Source organism: Lonchura striata, chromosome 3 (assembly GCF_050655825.1).
Source record: "Lonchura striata isolate lonStrDom1 chromosome 3, ASM5065582v1, whole genome shotgun sequence".
Lineage (NCBI taxonomy): Eukaryota > Metazoa > Chordata > Aves > Passeriformes > Estrildidae > Lonchura > Lonchura striata.
This window is the reverse complement of record NC_140705.1, coordinates 4,776,594-4,797,500: the sequence shown is the minus strand read 5'-3', so window position 1 is coordinate 4,797,500 and position 20,907 is coordinate 4,776,594. Positions and strand designations below refer to the sequence as shown.

The window sequence follows — 20,907 nt, the reverse complement described above, 5'->3', positions numbered from 1 at the left end:
GGAGGGCTGGTCCTGGGGGCAGGAGATATTTTTACATGTTCATACAGTATTTAAAGCCGGTTTCCTGTAACAAACCCACTTATTCATATTATTCTATTTTCCACCTTACTTATCCCAAGCTATTTTTAAAACCTTGCTTACCTTAAAACTCTTAATATCCTTAAAAACCTGGTATAGGTAAGAGGCTGGTCTTATAAACTGCTGGTGATACCCTCAATCTTACTGCTTCTTTTGGTTTATATTTAAAAATTTCTCATGTTCTGTGCATGCAGGCATGTCTTTGTTTTCTTGACATGAATGTTGTAGTGAGGGAACATGTCTGAATTTTTTGTGTTCGTGGCATGAGCTGGTTTTATGTGGCTACCAACATGACAAAAAGTTTGTTAAATGAAACTAAAAGAATAACTGGGGAAAAAAACCAAAAGCAACAAAAAAAATTGCAGTACTTTCTATTTTTCCTGACAAATGTAGATTAGTTTTAGAGTTTTGAATATTTAGCTGCTGATGTAAATGACTGGGTCATGTGAGGATAATTTGGAAAACATTTTAAATTGCTTATAGACCTTTTGGAACTGAAAATGAGATTAAACAGTACTGAAAAAATCTGTGCTGATAATTGCTTGCTTACATTTGTTACATGATAAGGGAAGAAAGCTAAGGAGAGACAGATTCTAATGTCTTTATTTTGTAATGCACTCTAAACTTGCCAGAATTTCAGCACAGAGCAGAAAATAAACTATAAACTGGAGGATCCCACAAACAGCATCTGTAGATATAAATAATAGACTAATAAAAAGCATAGCATGCTATTAATATTTTATATAAGATCAATCTGTTGACATTCAGGTGTGCTTATACTTAATAATGTACACAAGTACACAAATGTCTATATCCTGAAAAACAAAATAAACAGCACTTCTGCACTGTTGTCACCAGTGTATTATGATGTTTCCTTACATAGGGGCATGACATTTACAGGTGAATGTCTCGGAGAAAGGGACTATGTTGTATTGAATGAATATAAAACATTTCTCATATTGTGGCTGCTATAATTAACAAATAAAATACGGCTTTGCAGAGTGTAAGGATGCACAAAATTATAGACAAATATTTTTTTAAAATTCTATTTAAAGTGTCAAAACCATCTAGTGACATTGATGGACACTTGTCTCTGTCATTCCTGGAAAAAAACACCAAACAAACATTGCTTATGATAAGTATAAAAAGTATTTCAGAATGTTGGTTTTATTAATGAAAGGATGCACAAATACTTTACCTCGATGGTGTAAGGGAGCCTGGCATTTCAGCAGGTGCCCGAGTAACTAAATCAGAACAAACCACCACACTCCAACCACCCTATTGTTCTCTTCATCTGTACAAAGGGAACCTGCAACCAAAACAGACCCAGCGCCCTGGCCACGTGCGTTATTGGGATTTTCATTGTGCTGACAAGGAGGGAGGGTTAGAGCATGGCTCTGTTCTCCCTGCTGTCAGCTGCACAACCCATCATCGCTTGTGCTGGCATTTTGTACCGACGGGTGCTATTTGATGTGGAGACAGGAATAAGAGAGGGAAAATGCTCTCCCCATGTTTTTTCTGACTACCTTTTCCAGCACAACATAGCCTAACTTTTGTTTGTTCTAGGCTTGGGAAACAAAGCAAAAGCAGAGTTTTCATGAAGGAGAACCCTGTGTGGAGCATGAACCAGTCAGTTAGGAGGAAAAGGATTGGGCCACCAAAGTAAAGTAATAAAAAACAAACATAGTCTTTTGCCATTCCTCTCTCTCAGGCCACTTGAAAATAGTTATAGATTAGAATCAAAGAATATTTTGTGTTGAAAGAGACCTTTAAAGGTCATCTAGTCCAACCCTTTGCAATGAGTAAGAACATCTTTAACTACCTCAGGTTATATATGTTCTCTTTAGGTAATTTGGAGATTCAGTATGCAGCAGTTTTGGGCCCTTGGTATCTCATCTAGATGAGATGAGCTGCACAAATCATCTCTCTTTCCCACCCATATTTATCTTGTGAGCAATTGTATTTATTGAAATCAACATGAAGATGATAGACCAGAGGCTAAAACTCTGTCATGAATGAAGAAATAATGGAATAGAGTCGGATGAGAGAGAAGCCTTAAAGAAGGGATGGAGCACCTGAAATCTTCCCTCCTTTATTTTTTCCCCCTAATCTATCAGTTGCAATATAAATTATAATTCTCCCTTTGCCTAAATCTTGTCCTGCTTCTGTTTCCAGACCTCTGGCTGTAAGAGCACAACCATCACCATTTACAGTCATCTTCAAAGTAATATCTTATGGCAACAGAGGAAGTCAGATCAGACTATGTAATCACTTCCCTATGGTTGTCCTAAAAAGAGCCTTCTTAACACTCACAGGCTCATTTCATGTGGTACTCAGAGCACAAAATTACTGGGACAATCAGCTGTATGATCCCACCAGTTATCTCACTGTCTGCGTGCTCTCCTTTTCCATTCTCTGGCTTTGCCATAGGAAGAATGCCATGGATAACAAGTCTGGGTGCAAGGGCCACAGCTTTCCCTCCTTCAGGCATGCTTGTGGGCAAATTACTTTGCTGTTTCTGCATGTGGGGCTCTTAATTTGATGGGCTGAGGCATCTTACATGCCCTGGCACCAGAAGTTAGTCTAAAAATTTCCAAAGCCAGCAAAATCTGCTGAGAGTAATAGGCATCTCCAGACTGAATCACTAGACTCACAAAAAGCATTATTTCCACTCTGGTTTTGAGGCATTATTTCTGCTTCTTCTGCTGGTATCTTAGCATCCTAACTCTCAAGTACTCTGTTATGACAAGATTGGTTCAACAATTAAGTGAGGATTGACTTTTCCAGCAGCACCTACAGTAGCATTGTGATGGGAAGAAAAGCTGGTTGTTGCCACTGCTGTTTAGTTCACCTTAAAACATATCTTGTGGTCTTTGTGTTAAGCTGCTTTGCAAAATCACTCTAACACATGATCAGAAGGAAGGAAGGAATACTCTGAAGCTTGTGTTTGACAAGAAGCCTAGTCCTTCATCTTCCTGTGTGGCTGCCCTTCTCCTTTCTCCTCTCTTTCCAGCAGCCCTCTATGCCTTTTCCTGTTTACCACATGGTGCAAAGGCCAGGACTTCATCCATCTCCTTCCCAAGGTGGTGTTTGTGGTAGGAAATTCATGCCTTCAAAAATGCACACAGCTTGTGACAAAGACAGATCATCTAGAAGGCACCACACTGCTCTCTGTTGCTGTGTCAATGAATAATTAATAGAGTGAAATAATTATATGCAATAGATTTTACCTTCCTGTAATTTGCTACTTGTTCCCAATGTTTCTGGAAAGCAAATGACCTAGACTTGCTGAGTTCTTTTACTTTTAACCCATACCTGGCTTACCTGGAATTGCTTTGGTTTAGATCACGTTGCTTGGGCATGATATTTTAAAATATTTCAGACTGTAAGCAACTTTCTACTAAATAGTAATAAGAAGTGTTCCAGTAAATTCTGGTTAGGGTAGGAGCAGCTGCAGGGTAACAGGTTTTTGGATTAAAGGAACAATTATTTATCTGGCATAAAGGGTGCACATACTGGCTTAACCTGGCAAGGAGATGAACTTTAATATGACACTGATTTCAGTACAGTCTCACTCGTTATAAAATCTAGAGACTCATTGAAGTAAATAAATATGTAGACAGTGCTACTGTTTTCTTGACACGTATATATATATACACGTGTGCATGTGCATTGTGTGGCAGATGCCAAACAAACAGATCTACTCAGTGTTAACGCTCTTCACAAATGTACCTGACAGACCAGAAGTTGGAAAATGTTGCTTGAAAATATTTACAGGTTTCTGGAAAAAAAAAAAAAGAAAATCTACCAAAGAAAACCCAAACACACCAAAACAACACAGACCCAAAATTACTTCAGGCATGTGGCGCCAGATTTTTGTGTTTGAGCGTATGAGCTCATTAATTGTAGCTTTGAGCTGTGTAAAAATGTGCATCAGTGCCCTTGATGTGCCTGTATTTTGGTGATGCATGAATTGTCTCTATAGCCTGTCTAAGAAGTGGACACTAATATCTGCCCTGGAACATAATTAGAAGTCATAAAATACCCTTCTGTACTGAGTCAGGATCTCACCCATCTGGGATTGATACCAAGAGATGTTCTTTTCTGGTGTTGCTGTCAGCACAAATGTTTAAATATACCTTCAAGAGCTGAAATATTTGGAAAGAAATTCTGTTTGCCTTATGTAAGCAAGCAATAGTCTGCATTTAATGAAGGTTCATCCTTCAGTCTGTCTCTGTGAGAAGTGGAACTGAGTCACCTTAATTTTAAGAGGGCTGCATGTGTAAGTTGATAAAGAAAAAGGTGTAGGATCTTGCCTAAAGTGAGCTTTTAATTGTCATTCTATTCTATTCTATTCTATTCTATTCTATTCTATTCTATTCTATTCTATTCTATTCTAATCTCATTATAGAATTAGGTTAGAAGCTTAAATTTTTAAGCGCAGCTGTGAGCTTTTGTATTATAAAAGTTTAAGGTGTTCACAGGAAAAAAGAAACTATCAGGGTATTTTAAAAGATGCAGTGTGCTTCCTGTAAGCATGAGTGATGAGTACAGATTAATTCTGCTCTAAGAAGGTCTTCACATCATCATCCTCACACAAACCATCTGAACTCCTTCTAGTAGTGCATTGAATTATATGATATTTTGTATCACTGTCATATGCAGCTCATTCTTTTTCTCATCTTTCCCCCAGGGAATAATAGTGCATGCAGTGCTAAGATTTATTTCTTCCACAGAATTTTTTTGTTGTAGTTAGGTTGGAGAAGGCAGGTCAAAGAAAAGTGTTTTGTGTTTGGTGATAAAATATGTGTTAGTCCTTAAGATTATTTCTTCATTTTTTTTCCCTGGGAGTTTGTAATACTCTCTTGGATCAGTTGAAGAGAAAGTTTTCTCTCTTTCTCTCTCTCATACTAACTTTAATTTAAAAGCTCAGTTTTGCCTGAGGAGTTATTGATCACAGTCTTGACTGAAAGATTTGGTGATCATTCAGCAGTTTTAGACCCAGGCCAAGTAATTGCCACTCTCAAGAAATAAACAATTGCAGAGCTAACCTGAGATAAACTGTCTAGTTCAATAGATTTCAATCGTTAATATCAGCTGAGGATTTGACCTAACTTTGGAAGGAATTTATGAGTTCAAAGGTGTGGAAAGCTCTTCTTGCTGCAAATCACTGCACACCAACAGTGCTCTTGCACCTTTGTAATCCTAAATTCTGCTCTGAGAGCTAAATTTAACATTTCTCATTAGAACCAACATCCCAGTATTTTCACAAACTTTTTGGTTTTTTTAAATTGTGAGTGAGGGTTTGATCTTATTTTTTTAATCATACTAGATTGGAGATACCTTAGTGATAATCAGTAATTTTTTCAGAGCATGAAATCAAATTATATCAAATAATCATAACAAGGTGTTTTGACTGTAAATCTTATGAGATCTAATAATTCACTGTTCTCACACTGAAATTCCAACACATTCATTTATCTCAATAATATTACAGAAAACCAAAGCACACACACCCTAAGAAAAACCAAACCCAAACAAAACCAACCACAAGAGAACCGCAGAATTGTTCTTCATGGTTGAGTTTGTCGAAACACAGTAGAGGAGGTTTCCCTCACTTTAATATTTATTTTTTTTGTAGGTGGCACCTGTGTTGTCAACCCCACCGACCTGTTCTGCTCCGTTCCTGGTCGCTTGTCTCTGCTCAGCTCCACTTCCAAGTACAAAGTGACCATCGCAGAGGTGAAGAGGCGCCTGTCACCACCAGAATGCCTCAACGCCTCCCTCCTCGGAGGTATTTTGAGAAGGTAAGTTGAAGGTGAGGATAACAACTCCTAGACAATGCCGTAACTACTGTAACTTTTTTATTTTCAACAGATGGGCTTAATTTTTTCCCCCTTACTTGGATAGTGGCCACATTTGAGGTGAACAGAAGGGGATGGATGAGGAGGGAACACTGGGGGATTTTTAGTACATTAGCAAGTTTACATTTTTCATCAAACTGGGGTTTTTTGACCTCCTCTGTTCAGTTACTAATCAGATGTGGATAGATGTAGCTTTGACTTGTTTTGAGCAAAAAAAAAAAGGGAAATTCAATGTGTGGAAAATTTCACCAGACCTAGAAATCTAAATTCTAGCTGAGAAACAGTCTTAAAAGGAAACCATTTTGCAATAGTTACAGCCCTTACTCAACAAAAAAATAAAACACCAAGGTGTAGGGATGCCTTTTTCTTCCTTCTACATATTTTTTTAAGCACAAAAAAGAAGAAGATGGTTTTACTTTTCTCATTGTGAGATACTGGGGGAGAAGCAAATAATTAGGTAAAGTTTTGCCTCTGACCCTTCACTGACCAGAGCAGACACCTGCAGAGAGAAGGAGCAGAAAGAAAGAAAGGGGCAGGCTGTGCCTCACATTGCAAGAAGAAAAGTAGGAGGAAACTGTAATTCAGCCAGGCATATCTAAGTCACGGTGTCCCTGAGGCGTCAGCTCAGATGGCATCAGCTGCTTGAACACCCTTTGATCAAAACTAGCTGGAAAGTCATCGGCGATTTCACTGCTGGCACTGACGGCCACACTGATCCTTGTGCTTATACTGAAAGTCATTTTACCCAGCCTGAGACATGCAGGCACTCCAGAGCTGTCTTGAAACATCTTGGAGAGAAATTACTATAGACCATAAATTGTTTTCAAGGCATAAGTCCCATTCAACTGCCTCTATGGGCAATGGAATCCAAAATCTACATTCAAAATTTTCCCCTCTATTTGTTTCATCCTGGAGAAACCTTCAGCTAATTTTCATTTTAAATATTCATGCTGCAGATTGCATCAATACATCAGTATGGATTCAAGAGTATCGACTTGAATGTGGGGGCTCACTTCTCTGTTAAAATGTTTGAATGATCCCCACAGGTTTTTGACCCAGACTAAATATCTCCTCTCCCAAATTAACCCTGGCCATGGTTCAGGACTTTGCAAAAGCCAGGGGCTCCTCCCTGTCTGCAGGTTGGATGTGCTAATTCAGTTTTATGAATCAGAGAGAGCAATGGAACAGATTTGGTCAGTTTGTAACTGAGGGTTTCACAGCTGGGGAACAGACTCAAACACTCTGTATTTGACCAGGAAAGATGTAGGAAAATAAAATATCATTGATTGTTTCCTGAGACCTTGAAGGCTTGTTTTTGCATCCTGTCAGCAGCCACTGGTTACCTGTTTTCCCAAATAGCTTGCTTTGGGAATAAAGTGTTCTTCTGAATAAAGAAAAAATTATTTTCAGAAGATATTTCCTGACAAACAATTGGCCAAAATTGTGGTATGTTTTAATGCATAAAAAGAGACATCCAAATGCTGATATTCCATGTTTGGTTTCTTCTTCTGCCTGAAGGAACTTAACATGAACCTCAAAATGTTTATTTAATTAGTTTTGCTACTCATTGATTCCTTTTTCTAAACTGAGGGCCCCTCAGTCTTGTTTGGGGTTAATTATGTATTTCTTGTACAAAAAGCAAAGGTCTAGACTCTTACCTAATTAATGGACAGGTCATTCATTTGCGATGGTAGGTATCAGGGTTCCAGTCACTGTTTCATTAATTGTTTAAGCAAATTAACATTGGTTATTTGCTGTCAGCTGACTGCTGCACCTGTTTGAAAGATACAGGTTTAAATTCCCTCAGGCTGAGGAAGAATTTGAACCTACATCTGATGCCTAAGTGGATTAGTCTGAAATGCCTCAAACACTGAGGTGCAGCAGAAAAGCAGCTGGGACACACCAGGACCCATTGTGTGAGAACAGTGGGATGTAGGTGTTTGGCACAGGGACACAGATAACCAATGATGGCTGAGATTTCAGCTTCAGCATTTCCTATTCCCTTGGCCTTCTTACTTCTGAGATTTGGGCTTTATAGACAACATTTCTAAATACCCAGATCTCAACATAAATTATAGAGGGATAGTTAGAGCTGGTTTCCACATAGACATCTACATTTAAGTAGCTACCTGGCTTCCTTTAATAGCCAGACAAGACAGATGAGTAAAGTTCACTCATTGTGGATATCTGTCTAATCTAATTCTAGAGAGTCATGTTTTCTCTCTAATTTGTCTTTGGAGCCTGGCTTGGCTAAATCAGATATAAGTGTTTGCACTGCCAATATTTACATTTAGTCACTGTAAGCCCAGATGCCGTGCCCAAATCAGGACACTGGGTTCCACTAGGTGGAAACTGCCTGAAGATCTGATGCCCTCATGACAGGCATTAAAACCTCTAACTCTGCCAAAGAGCCAATGTTAAAGAATCACCTAGAGCAAGCAGGAAATTAGGAATACAGCTCTGAAATATTTCCCATGGATGTCACTACTGCAGGCATTACCCAACATATTCATTAATAAAGTGTGTACAATTTCTAGGCTTATATTAACATGGGGGAAAGGTGCAGAATAATGACAAATATCTCTCTTTCCTGCTGTTCTCTCATGACAGAGCAAAATCCAAGAACGGAGGACGCTGCTTGCGAGAAAAATTAGACAGACTTGGACTAAATTTGCCTGCAGGAAGAAGAAAAGCAGCAAATGTCACACTCCTGACTTCCCTGGTAGAAGGTAGGGTCTCTAATATTGCAATGTAATATAATTAAAATGTTTCATGGCGTGCAACCCTTTTCATCCATAGGGTTAAATTCCATGATCTGTATTTTGTATAAAGAGACTTGACTTGCCTAAAGCCACAGAAAGAGTGAGTGGCAGAATGGAAGTTTACTCTTGGATATCTTGGCTCCTAGCAAGTCTCTTGGTCCTGCAGTTTCCTCAGCATTGATTTGTGCTTACAAATCGATGTTCTGAGTGTTCTTCTGAGAGAGATGAATGTCTTATACTAACTCTGTAAGTAGGTTTGTTTATCCTCCTTTTTTTTTAACTTATGAATTTCCTGGAGCTGGTCCAAAAATGTGATGATTTTTTTTATCTCCCATAAGAAAGCATAATATTTAGACAAGCCTTTTCCCCACACACATAAATGAATGAAATCTGTTTTCAGATAATATCTAGACAGGCTCAGGAGATTCTTTCTTGGCCTTTATTTGTTGTTTAAATATCATTCACCAAATACTGCCAGGTTCTTCAAACCTTCAGCTGGGAGATGCAGGTTCAAACCCCTCAGGCAAAGGGAAGAAACTCTACCTGCATCTCTTCTGTTCTGGGTGAATCCACTAAGTACCCAGTTTGTTGTTTGGCTGTGAGATGCAGCTCTGGGAATTTCAGATCCCTCCTCCTTGATGCTGAGAGAACTCAGCTCATCCTAAAGGTCAATACTTCCTACAGTCATAGCCTGAAAGGTCCATACAGATCTAGGCAAGTAGGCTGAGGTCTCAGCACATATTATCACAGAATTACAGAAGGATTGAGGCTGGAAGACACCTCTGGTGATCTCCCAGGCCAATCCTCCTGCTCCAAGCAGGGTCAATTAGAAGAGCTTGCTCAGGACTTTGTGAGTTTTTTATTATCCCAAAGGGTGGAGACTCTTCAAGGTAGAAATACCATTGAATCCTCAACACTGGAGATTTTCAGCATCTATGACAAGGGACTGAGATTTTCAGGGGTCACTGGGCACAGAAAGTTCAGTGGGGCTGCTCTGAAATACAGGTGTGTCCATATCACATCTGCTTGCAAGAGGAAGCTCTCATGGAGCTACAGTCTTAGAAAAGATACCAAGTTAGAGGAGCAAGGGCTGTTCCAACCTTCAGGCATCTCGGGTCAGGGCAGAATAAACACAGCTGGGTTTTATTAGTAAACAGAGCAATGGCTTTAAGCTGAAATCTGAAATTAGGAAGAAAATCTTGCCTGTGAGGGTGGTGAGGCCCTGGCACAGGATGCCCAGAGAAGGTGTGCCTGCCCCTGGATCCCTGGAAGTGTCCAAGGCCATGCTGGACAAGGCTTGGAGCAACCTGGGATAGTGGAAGGTGTCCCTGCCCATGACAGGGTGTGGAGCTGGTTGATCTTTAAGGTTTCTTCCAACCCAGACCATTCCGTGGTTCTGGGATTCTATGTGACCAGCTATTCATTCATCAGAAGAGCCTGAGAGGGAGGCACCTGTCTGACAACTACTGGCCTGGGGCTGATGGCTGAGAACCTTTACTGTAAGTCAGGATGAGATTCCTGCTTCCCAGAAATGCAGCTGTGCCCACCCCCCTGCCTTTATTCAAAGCCAGGAACAAACTTGCTATCAAACCTCTGGTGTTGCCTCTGTTCTTGGACTGCCTTGCTGTGAGTCCTAAAGATAAATGCTGATGTGCCTGAGCTCACTTTGGCAGAGACCTTTTTTGCCTGGATATGCTTAATAGTGAATTGTAGCCAATGGTATTTTTGGGAATGGCACCGCTGTGTTAACATTCCAACAGAAAACTAAGTGAAGCTCATTTCCTGTCTGTGTAACTAATCCTGGGTCAAACTTGGAGGTGCTCATTGAATTATTGGTGGTATAAGCTGTCCTCACTTTGGACATGCAGATATTCCTTGCAGGTGGAACTAACTTACAGCACAATTTCTTCAAGGAAAACCGTCCTTCAATGGTTCCTGCTGCTGGAGGAGGCAGAAATAGAAGGACACAGGCTTATTCTGTGGTTTAGAGAATCCAGAGAGAAGGCAGCATGAGCTTTTTCTGTGTGATAGCAATACAGAAATTGAAATAATAACAATAATAATTTGTTAGTTTTATTTGTTTAAATCTCCAAAATATCAGGTACACTTTGTGTACCTCTCGTAAGAAGCCAGGATTGTGTCACTCTTGACTTCTTTATATGGTTCTAAATTTATTATTATTAAAGGTCCTCACAGTCTTCAATATATTGAGGTTTTAATGTCTCTTGAAGGTAAAAGCATGACCAACCTCTTGAATATATATGTGATACAAGATAAGGCAAAATTAGTTGCATTATTGACCAAAACCAAGTCAAAAATCTCTGGCATGACTCATAATTCTCTTCCTCTAAAATGTACTGAAAAAATTGAGTTTTGGGGAGTCTGTTAAGCTCCAGAAAGAACTGAAATTTATTTCTAGGCTTTGGCTGTCATATGAAGGTCCAGATTTTATGAACATTATTCTGTGGCCTCCTGTTTTCTGCAAAGTTTTTTCTCTTTGGAGTTCTGCTCTGCTGCAGGATGCTTACTGCTGGCTTGATCAGGTCTCATCTCTAGAGAGTCTTTGCTAGGGACATCTGCGGCCCAAAATAAGAATTGTTTGACAGATCAGTTCTGTTCTCTTTGTCATGCACATAAATCAGCACAACGAGCAGAAAGGCAGACAGGGAGGATGAAGTCAGTGTCGCAGGACTCTCCTGAGCAGTTTGGGGGACACATCTTTGTGCAACCTGCAGGCGAGGGATGCCCTCTAGTGCCTAGACTAGATGGAGGGAAAGGTCATTTTTCTTACGAGCTCCAAAAGGAAAATTCCAACATATTAGCTGTAAAATAAAGGCTCCTCAGATAAATACTAGTATTTCCAAGGCTAAGCTTTACTGCGGGCTCAAAAGAGTCAAAGGCTTCTCCAGTGGGAGCAAGGAAGGATGTGAAAAGAGGCGATGTGTTCCCTTCTGTTTGAATGGGTCACTTACAAAACATAAATGTGATTGCAGATGCAGGTTAAAGCAGTGCATGAATGATTTTTGAACCATCAGATTAAAAAAAAAAAAAGGAAAAAATAAAAACTAATAAAAAATTCTAGAGTTTGTTTTCTGTCAAACCTGATTAAGACGCTGAATTTCCTAGACACAGAATTAATGACATTCAACATTTGGGGATCAAAACTCCTGAGAAAAATAGGTCAGTGGTTTCTTTTTTCATCGTGCTCTCAACTATCACACTTCTCCCCCACCAGCCTTTGTTTAAATATCCTTCCACTTGTTCCTCCTCTCTTCTCACCCTACAAATAGAATAAACTTCCCTTCCACCTCCCGCCTGTCCCTCCTCCCCCTGAGTAACATTTCTGCTGGGTAGAGCATCCGGAGGAGGCACAGCCGAGGAGAGAGTGGGAGGCTCAGATGCTGAGTGTCCCTCTCCTGGGGACACGGCTCCTGCCTTCACCCCGCGCAGGAGCAGCTCTCACTCCTGCTGGCCCCCCATGCCTCTCCTTGCAGCTGCTCACAGAAACCTTTTGGGGTGCTGCTCACCCCACCGAGGCTTCCCAGAGCTGTCCCTGCCAGTTCTGCTCCAGCACCTCTCCTTTTCCACCTCGCAAAGCTCTCTGGCCAGCTGTCAACCTGCAGGGCAGAGGCAGCGCTGCCAGGAGCTGCAGAGCTGGGTCCAAGGGGAGTCCAAGATTCCCAACATCCGCTCTTCACCTCGGCAGGAGGAACGGGCTGGGGTGTCACACACGGCAAAATTGGACTTTAGGTTGAATTTAGATTGAAAAAAGGCAAGTAACTAGAAAAGTCAGGGGGTTTAGTGGGTTCTACCTTTATCGTGATGTAAATAACAGCTAGGCAGAAGATGGGAAATCTAAGGTAAAAGAAAAAAGACCAGTTCATCCACATTTCCAACATTTACACATTTTCTCCCAAAGTAAATGTTTGTCTGAATTATGCTGTAGGAAAACAAAAACCATATTCTATGATATTTTGTATAAACTACTTTCCCCCACCAAGTAGACTTAATCCTACTGTACAGTAATTAAAGGCACATCTACTCACAAAAATATATCACAGTACACTTCTAAATATCAAATCATTATTTGGTCCTGGTTTATTATAACTTTGATCAACAGTGAGACAGGAGAACTTATGCTTTGCAGAGTGTTCTCAAGTCCAAATTTTTATTTTAATTTACAATTTGTAGTTATAATTCAGGATGCCTACTCCTTATAGTATATGTATGCTTATATGAATAAATATGCATAGCTCTTACATGCATTTTTAGTGTGAGCTTTCCATTTCCAGCAAAAAATATTTTAAATTTTAATTTAAAGTATTATAATTATTACTTCATTAAAAACAGTAATTACATTTGTACCTACATTTTTACCAATCTATGTCCATGAAGAGATAAGTAATTTTGTTTCTATTTGCTCAAAAGGTTTTATATCATAATCACAATCCCAACTCCAGACAGGTTTTATACTTTTGAATAATTTTCTCAGATTTTCAGAACAGTTTAGTATAATTTTCTCAGCTCCAGCAAATTTTCAGCTCTAGCAAATCATATGAACCATCTTGTAAATATGAATTGGAATGACAATTCACATTTTCATTCCCTTTTTTCTAACAGTAAGTGGAAACATTCACATTTCAGTCACTTAGTTGTTGATCGTGCTAAATGAATGCCTACATTTCAACACAAAAAGCTCTGCTCTCTTGAAGAAACCAAGACTTTTCCAATGGCTAAATGCTTAAATTTTTTGCTGTCTGTATTCCTTGAGTTGCTACTGGGACTGACTGGGACCATGCTGAAGCTGTCTGGAGAATTGCAATTCCACCTGATGACAGCTTCAAAGGGTTTGACTTTTATTTTCTTTCCATGAAAATGATGAAGATAAATTAAGGTAATGAAGATGAATGAAGATAAACCTATCAAGTATTTTAACATAATTTAGTTGAAAAGAAAAACCTGATGCTCTTCTAAAATAGATTTACTCTGTAAGTCTTTATTTAAGGAAGACTAAAAGCATATCTGAAATAGACATTTTGAAACTACTCTACAGAAATGTAAAAACCATGGCTTAAATTTGTATCCTTTCTCACCCATGAAGAAATCTGGGATAGATGTTTGAAATGCAAAGCAATCAGTCAGCTCTATACCTTTTCTTCTGATTCTCTGTTAAGTTATCAGTGAAATACATTTTGCTTTCACTGAAAATTATTTTACTTTTCTAGAAGCTGTAAACTAAGTGGAAATTGTTTCTCCTTTCAGCCCAGAGATAGTGAGTGCTTGTTAATGTCTTCATTCTTTTTAGGAATATGGGAAATCATATTTAAAAAAATACAAACAAAGCAGATGATTTTGACTATAATCTTCCATTTTTGCTGTAAAGTTGGTTACAGCTGCAGAGGTTGTAGCTGGCTGCTACCAGCAAACAGATTGCCTGGGAGTGGTGCATGAATTTTGTTAGTACCTGAATAAACTGGGCAGATGAACACACAGTAAAGCATTTTCTTGTGGAATCAAAAGGTGTTTTTCCATGAAAACTCCAGTGGTAGAAGGGGAGACAATAATATCTCAAAAGGGAAAGCATAGAGTTGAAGTAGAGGTCAGTGCATGAAGTTTCTTATTCCTCATACTCTCCCTGGCACAGGACCACTGTTTCCATGGAACTTCTCCTCTTCCTTGGCTTAACCAAGCCTTGCTGAGGATGGGATTCATCTCCCCATCTTCATTGCAATTGCACCTTCTCATGTTAGATCACAGTAAACAGGGAGAAATCAACACTTCTGGGTTTAATGATTTAATTTAATGATTAAATGAAGTTAAAATAATAATTAAATATTGTATTAAGTTGCCTCAGAACAGCTGCCAAATTTCCTTAGCAGGAAACATTCAAGACTAGGCTTGGAAAAGCCTTGAATAACCTCATCTAGGGCAATGCTGTCAGCAGAAGGTGATTTCCTGAGTTTTAATCCAGACTTTCTATAATTCCTCTGATTCCCTTTTGCCTTCTACTCCAGTATAGGATGATACATGCTTCAAGTGCTACTTTGTCTCCATTGACTTGAAAGTATTAAGTCAGACATCAATATTGACATTTAATCTGATGAATTCCACTGCAGATATTCTCAAAGTGAGGAGTTGCATGTCCTGTATCCCTCCTGACAGCATCAGCCTTTTGAACTTCAAAGAGCCAAAGTCCAATGCCACTTCTCCTGATGGAAATCAAACACACAACTCTGAAAAAAAAAAAAAGAAAAGTGAAAAGTCCACAACCCCTGAACTCCAAAACTATTCTGGAGCACATCTCTGTTAGTCACTCATGCAGATGTGTTCAACATACGCTTCTGGTAGCTGACCTATTTCTTCTTCCTGCAATGAGATGAGAACGTGTCATCTGGAAATGCCCATTTCCCACCAGGCAAAGACTAACTTAGGCACAGCTGTTCACAATCCAGGCAGCTGCTTTTGATCAGATAAATCCCACACCGAGATTGTCGGAGTCACAGAGTGCAGGTCAGAGAGTTCAGTAAGCCCTAAAATTAAATTCTGGATTCTCTAAGCTAGTGAAGAGGGTCCTGTCCTTCCAGAGGCATTTGGCAGTCAGCACAGAGTTGGGTTCTTGTGTTCAGTCTTTGCAGTGCGGTAGAGAGGTGCTCAGTGCAACTTTCTTCTTCATTATCTTCCCTTATTGTTTTGACTGGTCAGTTTTGTTTACTGGAAACAGTAAATTTTAATCCTTCTGGAAACAAGATTATTTATCGAGTTCTCCTGTGGGGTCTGCTCTTCTCTGGTGTGGAGCTTAACCTCTAAGCAAATGTACTGGAATGTTGTTACCCACAAGGACCTTTCCTGGGGTAGAGGGCTCTAGACACAGGCAGTGAAGCACCAAAGGCTGACTCAGTTCTTCAAAGTTGTTTATTCCAAATTTCTGCTTTTCCCATACCTTGAATATTGACGATGAACAGGGCTTGCAAAATTGGGCAGCTGCCCAATTCTCATGGGTGGCGAGACAGGGCCAAGTGTTGTCATGGCCAGTATTTTCTCCTGAGGGGGACATCCTTCCATCTGATGAGAGGAATATCCTTCCTATCTTCTGCCTGGCACCAGCTGATGGCTACACATCAACAGGCCAATTGGGCTGAAATATGTAACTGACTTGGGAATGACTGTCTACAGAAGTGACTTGCTGATGTTTGGGTTTTTTTAGAGTGTAATAAATTCTGTAACAATAATAACAACAATATAATGATGATGATGATGATGATGATGATGATAATAAACCTAAGAAATGACTGACCCATTTTGTTTGACCGCAGGGGAAGCACTACATTTGGCCAGAGATTTCGGCTACACCTGTGAAACAGAATTCCCTGCCAAGGCAGTAGGAGAGCACATTGCCAGACAGCACATGGAACAGAAAGAGCAGACAGCGAGGAAAAAGATGATCCTAGCGACGAAGTAAGGAGGGTGGGGAGGCAAAAAAAGAAATCGGTCTGTCACTTCTCCATGTTGGATCTGTGGGCTGGGGGAGGGAGGAGTGGGAGTCTGGAGCCGGGATTGTGGTGGCTGCTGTCACAGCAGTGCTCACCGGCTGCGGGTGAGTGAGATCCTCCTTGGAGATGCTGAAAGAGGCACCTTATTTACTGCAGTGGGGTTTTAGTGGCTGTGCTCTCACTGTCTGTGGTTAAGGGGGTACATACATCATCCCAGATGCTTTGGTTTAGATGAGAACAGAGGATATTATTACATGGTAAGATCTAGGGGATGGAAGCTGGCTTTGTCTGCTGTTTGTGTGTGAGCAGGAGATCTGAGCCTTTGCTGAAGTACTGGTTATTGTTGGATAATTATCATTAGTCTGCTGAGGGAGAGCTGGTTTGCAGAAGGACAGATCCTCTCTGGATGCAAACTGCAAGAGCTCCCCTGAAGTCAAAGGCACTGGAACAATGTACAACAGCAGGGGAGCTTTGCTAAAGACATTAAAGACACAAAGAGGCATCAGACTTCACTCTAAACAAGCCACTCATCTCCCTGGAGCAGTAACACCATGTTAGGATAACATTTCATCTAGGTTAATTAGCCTTGACGAGGGAAGAATTAGCCTTCATGAGCCATGGGAAACAAGAATAAATAGTCTGTGTGGAGTAGGGTAGACCTGCCCTAGGTGTGTGGTCTGACTGTGTGGGGTAACCTTGAACACGTTCACAGTCTTGCTGTGCTTACTGCAGCGTCATATTTGGGGCTGAAGTAGAGCTGAGACCACAAATCCGAGCTCTCATATTATCCCCTCCATGCTGGAAGGGTTTGAAAACCCTTCCAGGCTGTGACATATGCAACAGGGAGGAATTTCCCTGCACTAGGGGAAAGGGCTGGATTGTCTTTTGTATCCCAATGTCCTTCTGCTTTGGCAAGATTCCTGGCCTTGGTGTCCCTCTTGTATCCAGAGCACTTTGCCCTGACAGTGACACAGAGATCAGTGACACTCAAACATCTCATGCTTGTGAATCCCATGAATATAGTCTATGATCCTTTCCTGGAGTGATAAAAGCATCATCATCTGGATCAGCAGGAATTTTCTGGTTGTGAAGATAAGAGACCTCATAGACCACATTCCTAATTCCTCTGTACATTAAAAGGAATAATGTAAGTGGAACATTATCTTGTTCTTACTTCTATCCACATTTAGGGGCTCCAGGGGTTTCAGAGGCATGAGAATAAACCAGCTGGCCACAAGAAATTCCTCTCTGCAAGTTGTGTCTCCCCACTGCTGTGTAGCCCACAAACATCCTGCCTCCTAGCTGAGGATTTGTCTCATTCACACAACACAATTCAACCAAAATGATGCAAATTTTCCAAATTTTTCCCTGTCTCTAGTGAGAAATCATAAAGCTATGGGTTGTAATAATTGTTGGATCACCTTTATGTCCCGTCCCCAAAGGCTGTGCCACTCAGGGGCACATAAGAGTCTCACAACCCTTTCTCACCGCCCCATATCCATTTCTCAGCCTCCTTCACTACTGAGATGAGGTATCATGGGCATGCACTGCCTCTAACCCCCATGAACTTCAGGCTTTAGGCTGTTATCCAGCACTTTTTAGGAACAAAATTCCTTTTCTCCCCATCCTATCAGCTAAAAGCACCGGGAAATTGCACAGGGAGGTCTGTCAATAATAGAAAGGCCACATCCTGCTGCAGTCAGCGCTGGTAGCAGGGACAGATGGGTCAATGTGTGTGTTACTACTGCCCTCTCCTGCCTGCCAGGAGAACAGGGATTCCCAGTCCTGCCCAGGTGTTCCAGGAGACACGCACAGGTCCATGACATCACAACATCAGCATGGCATTTCCCAGCCATGCTTCCACGTGTCTGGTGCAAAGAGCTCCAGACAATCATCGGGACTTTCCACTACTCCCCAGCCATACCAAAGCTCTAGGTTGGCAATTTCAACAATTCCACAACTTCCCCGCTCGTGGGCTTGTGAGTGGTGACACCAGAAAAAGCAGGGGATTATTATGCTGCTACCAAAACAGAGACAGAAATTCCAGGGTGGTAAGATCACTCATGGCAAGCTTTATCTGTGAAAAGAGCTGGAGTGCCACTGCCTGTGTGTGCTGCTGCTGCCCACTGTGGGACACGGCCAGAAGCCCATGGAAGTGCTCACATGTGTGGTCTTGAGGAAAAAATAAGGGGAAAGAACAAAATTATTTCCACAATCCTCAGAATACAGGTGATGAGGAAAAACAAGTGGAAAGGGTAAAATTATTTCCACAGTTTTTCATATCTAGATGTACTTCCATTATGGATTTAGACACCCAAATTCATTGGCTCAATTCAGCTGCCAAAACACATGCACACACTGCCATTTGAGTTGAACTGGGTTATCCAGTTTGGCCATGACCTGCTGCTCCAGAGGCACACAGATCTCTTTTTGTTGCTGTGTTGTATTTGCCAGTGGCTATGGATGTCTCGAGTATTACAAATCTACACGTGGGTAATGAAACAGAGCCCTAAATGTCTACAATGATGAAGGCTCCAGTGTCCAGTAGGAGCTCCCAGGCCTCCTTGACATCAAGGGCATCCACACCTTGTATTCAAGCAATCCACCCACCCTGAGGGGAAGCAGTTCAGCTGCCCTGTACAGAACTGTGGCCAGTGAAAGCTAAAATTTGATGCTTTAGATGCCAACAGCCAATGCATGGAGGCCACTGAGCTTAAGTTACTGTTTTCATTGTCCTGCTCAGCCCTACCTGGTCTGAAGGGATGCTGATAGATGCACAGAGAACAAAGACAGGACCACTGTCCATCATGGAACAAATCACATTCATTTTGTTAAACTGCTTCTTCTTCCTGAGCTACCTCATGGAAGTGGTCTCTCACATTTGCAAACTCAGGACCTGCCTGGGACAGTACAAACTGATGCAACTGGATGGTGCCATGGTCTGTCCTAAAAGTTTTATGGACTAGACAATGAAGAATGAGAGCTCTACTTAATGATTGTCGTGGGAAGAAGAGATGATTTGGCTGTGCAGCCACTGTTCACTGCTGAACACGTGTGTTCAAGTGTCAGCAATGGCAGGATGGGAGAGAAACAGGCTGGGAAAGAGCTGAAAGGGTCAGAAAGGCATAAGCAATGAGAGAAACCAGTCTCCTCCTATTCTCTTTCTTTCCACTCATCTCCTTTGACTAAGCAGATGATTGTCTGGGCAAGGGGGTGGTTTTCTGGATGGACCAAAATGCCCCAAAAAAGACTGAATTGTCACATTTCTAGCCAAAGGGTACTGATATTGGTCTGTCAACCCTAAAAATATAAAAAAGGTTTCAGGGTACATATTCAATTCATGTAGAAATAGAAAAAATGCAAAAAAACAGTGGGACCTGGTTTTATAGGGTCTCTAAACATGGGTCAATTTGCCTTGCAGAGTCATGGGAGACCTTGAAAAGTTTTACAGCAGGGGACAGAACCTGACCAGTTTGCAGTTTGAACAGTTGCAACACTGCTGAAGGCTGTGTCAACTCTTCTAGTTGCTGGAGAGGCACAGCATCCTACAGGAAACATCTCAGTGTTTCACAGCACAAGGTCTTCCATATGATCAGAGGGACAGATACACCCACATTTACACAGACCAAACCAGAATACTGTGAATAACTATTTTATTGTGGAGCTGATTGCAGCCAGTAAAGATTAATCAGCATCTGGCTCATTACACTTCTCTGATACCTGGTCCTTGGACACCTGGAAACTCTGCCACTCTAGGAATAAATCAGATTCATGGGGTCACATTTGCCCCACTCTTGCACTTAACACCAGGCATTTGCTTTGGCCACTGGTAGGGATCCTGGCCTGCATGGGTTCTTGTTTTGACCCAGTACAGATTTTTTTCTCTTTTTCTGGTCATATATTGGATGTCTCCTATGCAGGAGTGACCAGGACTATTTTTATTAATCTGTGCCCCTCTATGACAGCAGAGCCATGTTCTTTTGCTTTTTCAAAATCACAGTCCAACTCAGCAAAAAACTGCCAACCCCTCTCCCTGTCACCACCCCAGGTGATGTTTTACTGGTAGTGGAGGCTCTGAGACACCACTTTGCCTAGAAATCCCCTTGAAAAAAAGAAGTAGGTTACTGCCTTTTGCAGGTTCTCATGTATAATAAAAAAGTTTTTTTCCTTTCTTTCAATCTGCCAACATTCAGTAAAGACTTTTGACACGTGCAGATAGAAGGGAACTTAATTGCACACTTGGTTCTGACACTTTCCTTTGTTAAAATAAAAGAACTTTTAAGATGAACTTTTTCAACAGGTAAAAAGTAGAGGTTGGAGGAAGGAGAGAAGAGCAGTGCTGACAGGGCCGACTGGGGATAGTGGATTGTTTAGAAGCCAAAATGACTGACTGTTTTCAGTTGTTGAAAGGAACTGTTTTTCCTCTGAGGACCTGATTCATTAAAACTGTATGCTGCATTTCCATACATTTCTGCTGAATACCTCTCTTTGCCTGAAAGGCTGGGGTGATGCTGTCTTTTCAAGCAGTCGGTGTCTAGGTCCATGCAGATGACAAGCATTTAGAGAAATCAGGCTTGGATGGGGTCCAGCAGCACAGCAGGAAATTGGTTTCTGCATCTCCTCTCAGTCAAGAGAGAGCTATCCAAGATCTGTTCCCAGCTTGTATCACTGTGATAAAGTGAAGGGCAAAACCAGTTTAGCACAGTTTTCTTG

The 20,907-nt window shown here is 41.0% G+C and overlaps 1 protein-coding gene across 6 annotated transcripts in view; it reads left to right on the top strand.

Moving 5' to 3' along the window:
* Positions 1 to 20,907, top strand: part of TFAP2D (transcription factor AP-2 delta) — a 53,659-nt gene that overhangs the window by 11,727 nt on the left and 21,025 nt on the right. For all 6 annotated transcript variants that reach the window (XM_021527214.3, XM_021527218.3, XM_021527215.3 and 3 more), the window contains 3 exons: positions 5,720 to 5,885; positions 8,553 to 8,671; positions 16,018 to 16,159. In XM_021527214.3, the coding sequence (XP_021382889.1) occupies positions 5,720 to 5,885; positions 8,553 to 8,671; positions 16,018 to 16,159 (427 nt within the window). The remainder of the gene's footprint in view (positions 1 to 5,719; positions 5,886 to 8,552; positions 8,672 to 16,017; positions 16,160 to 20,907) is intronic.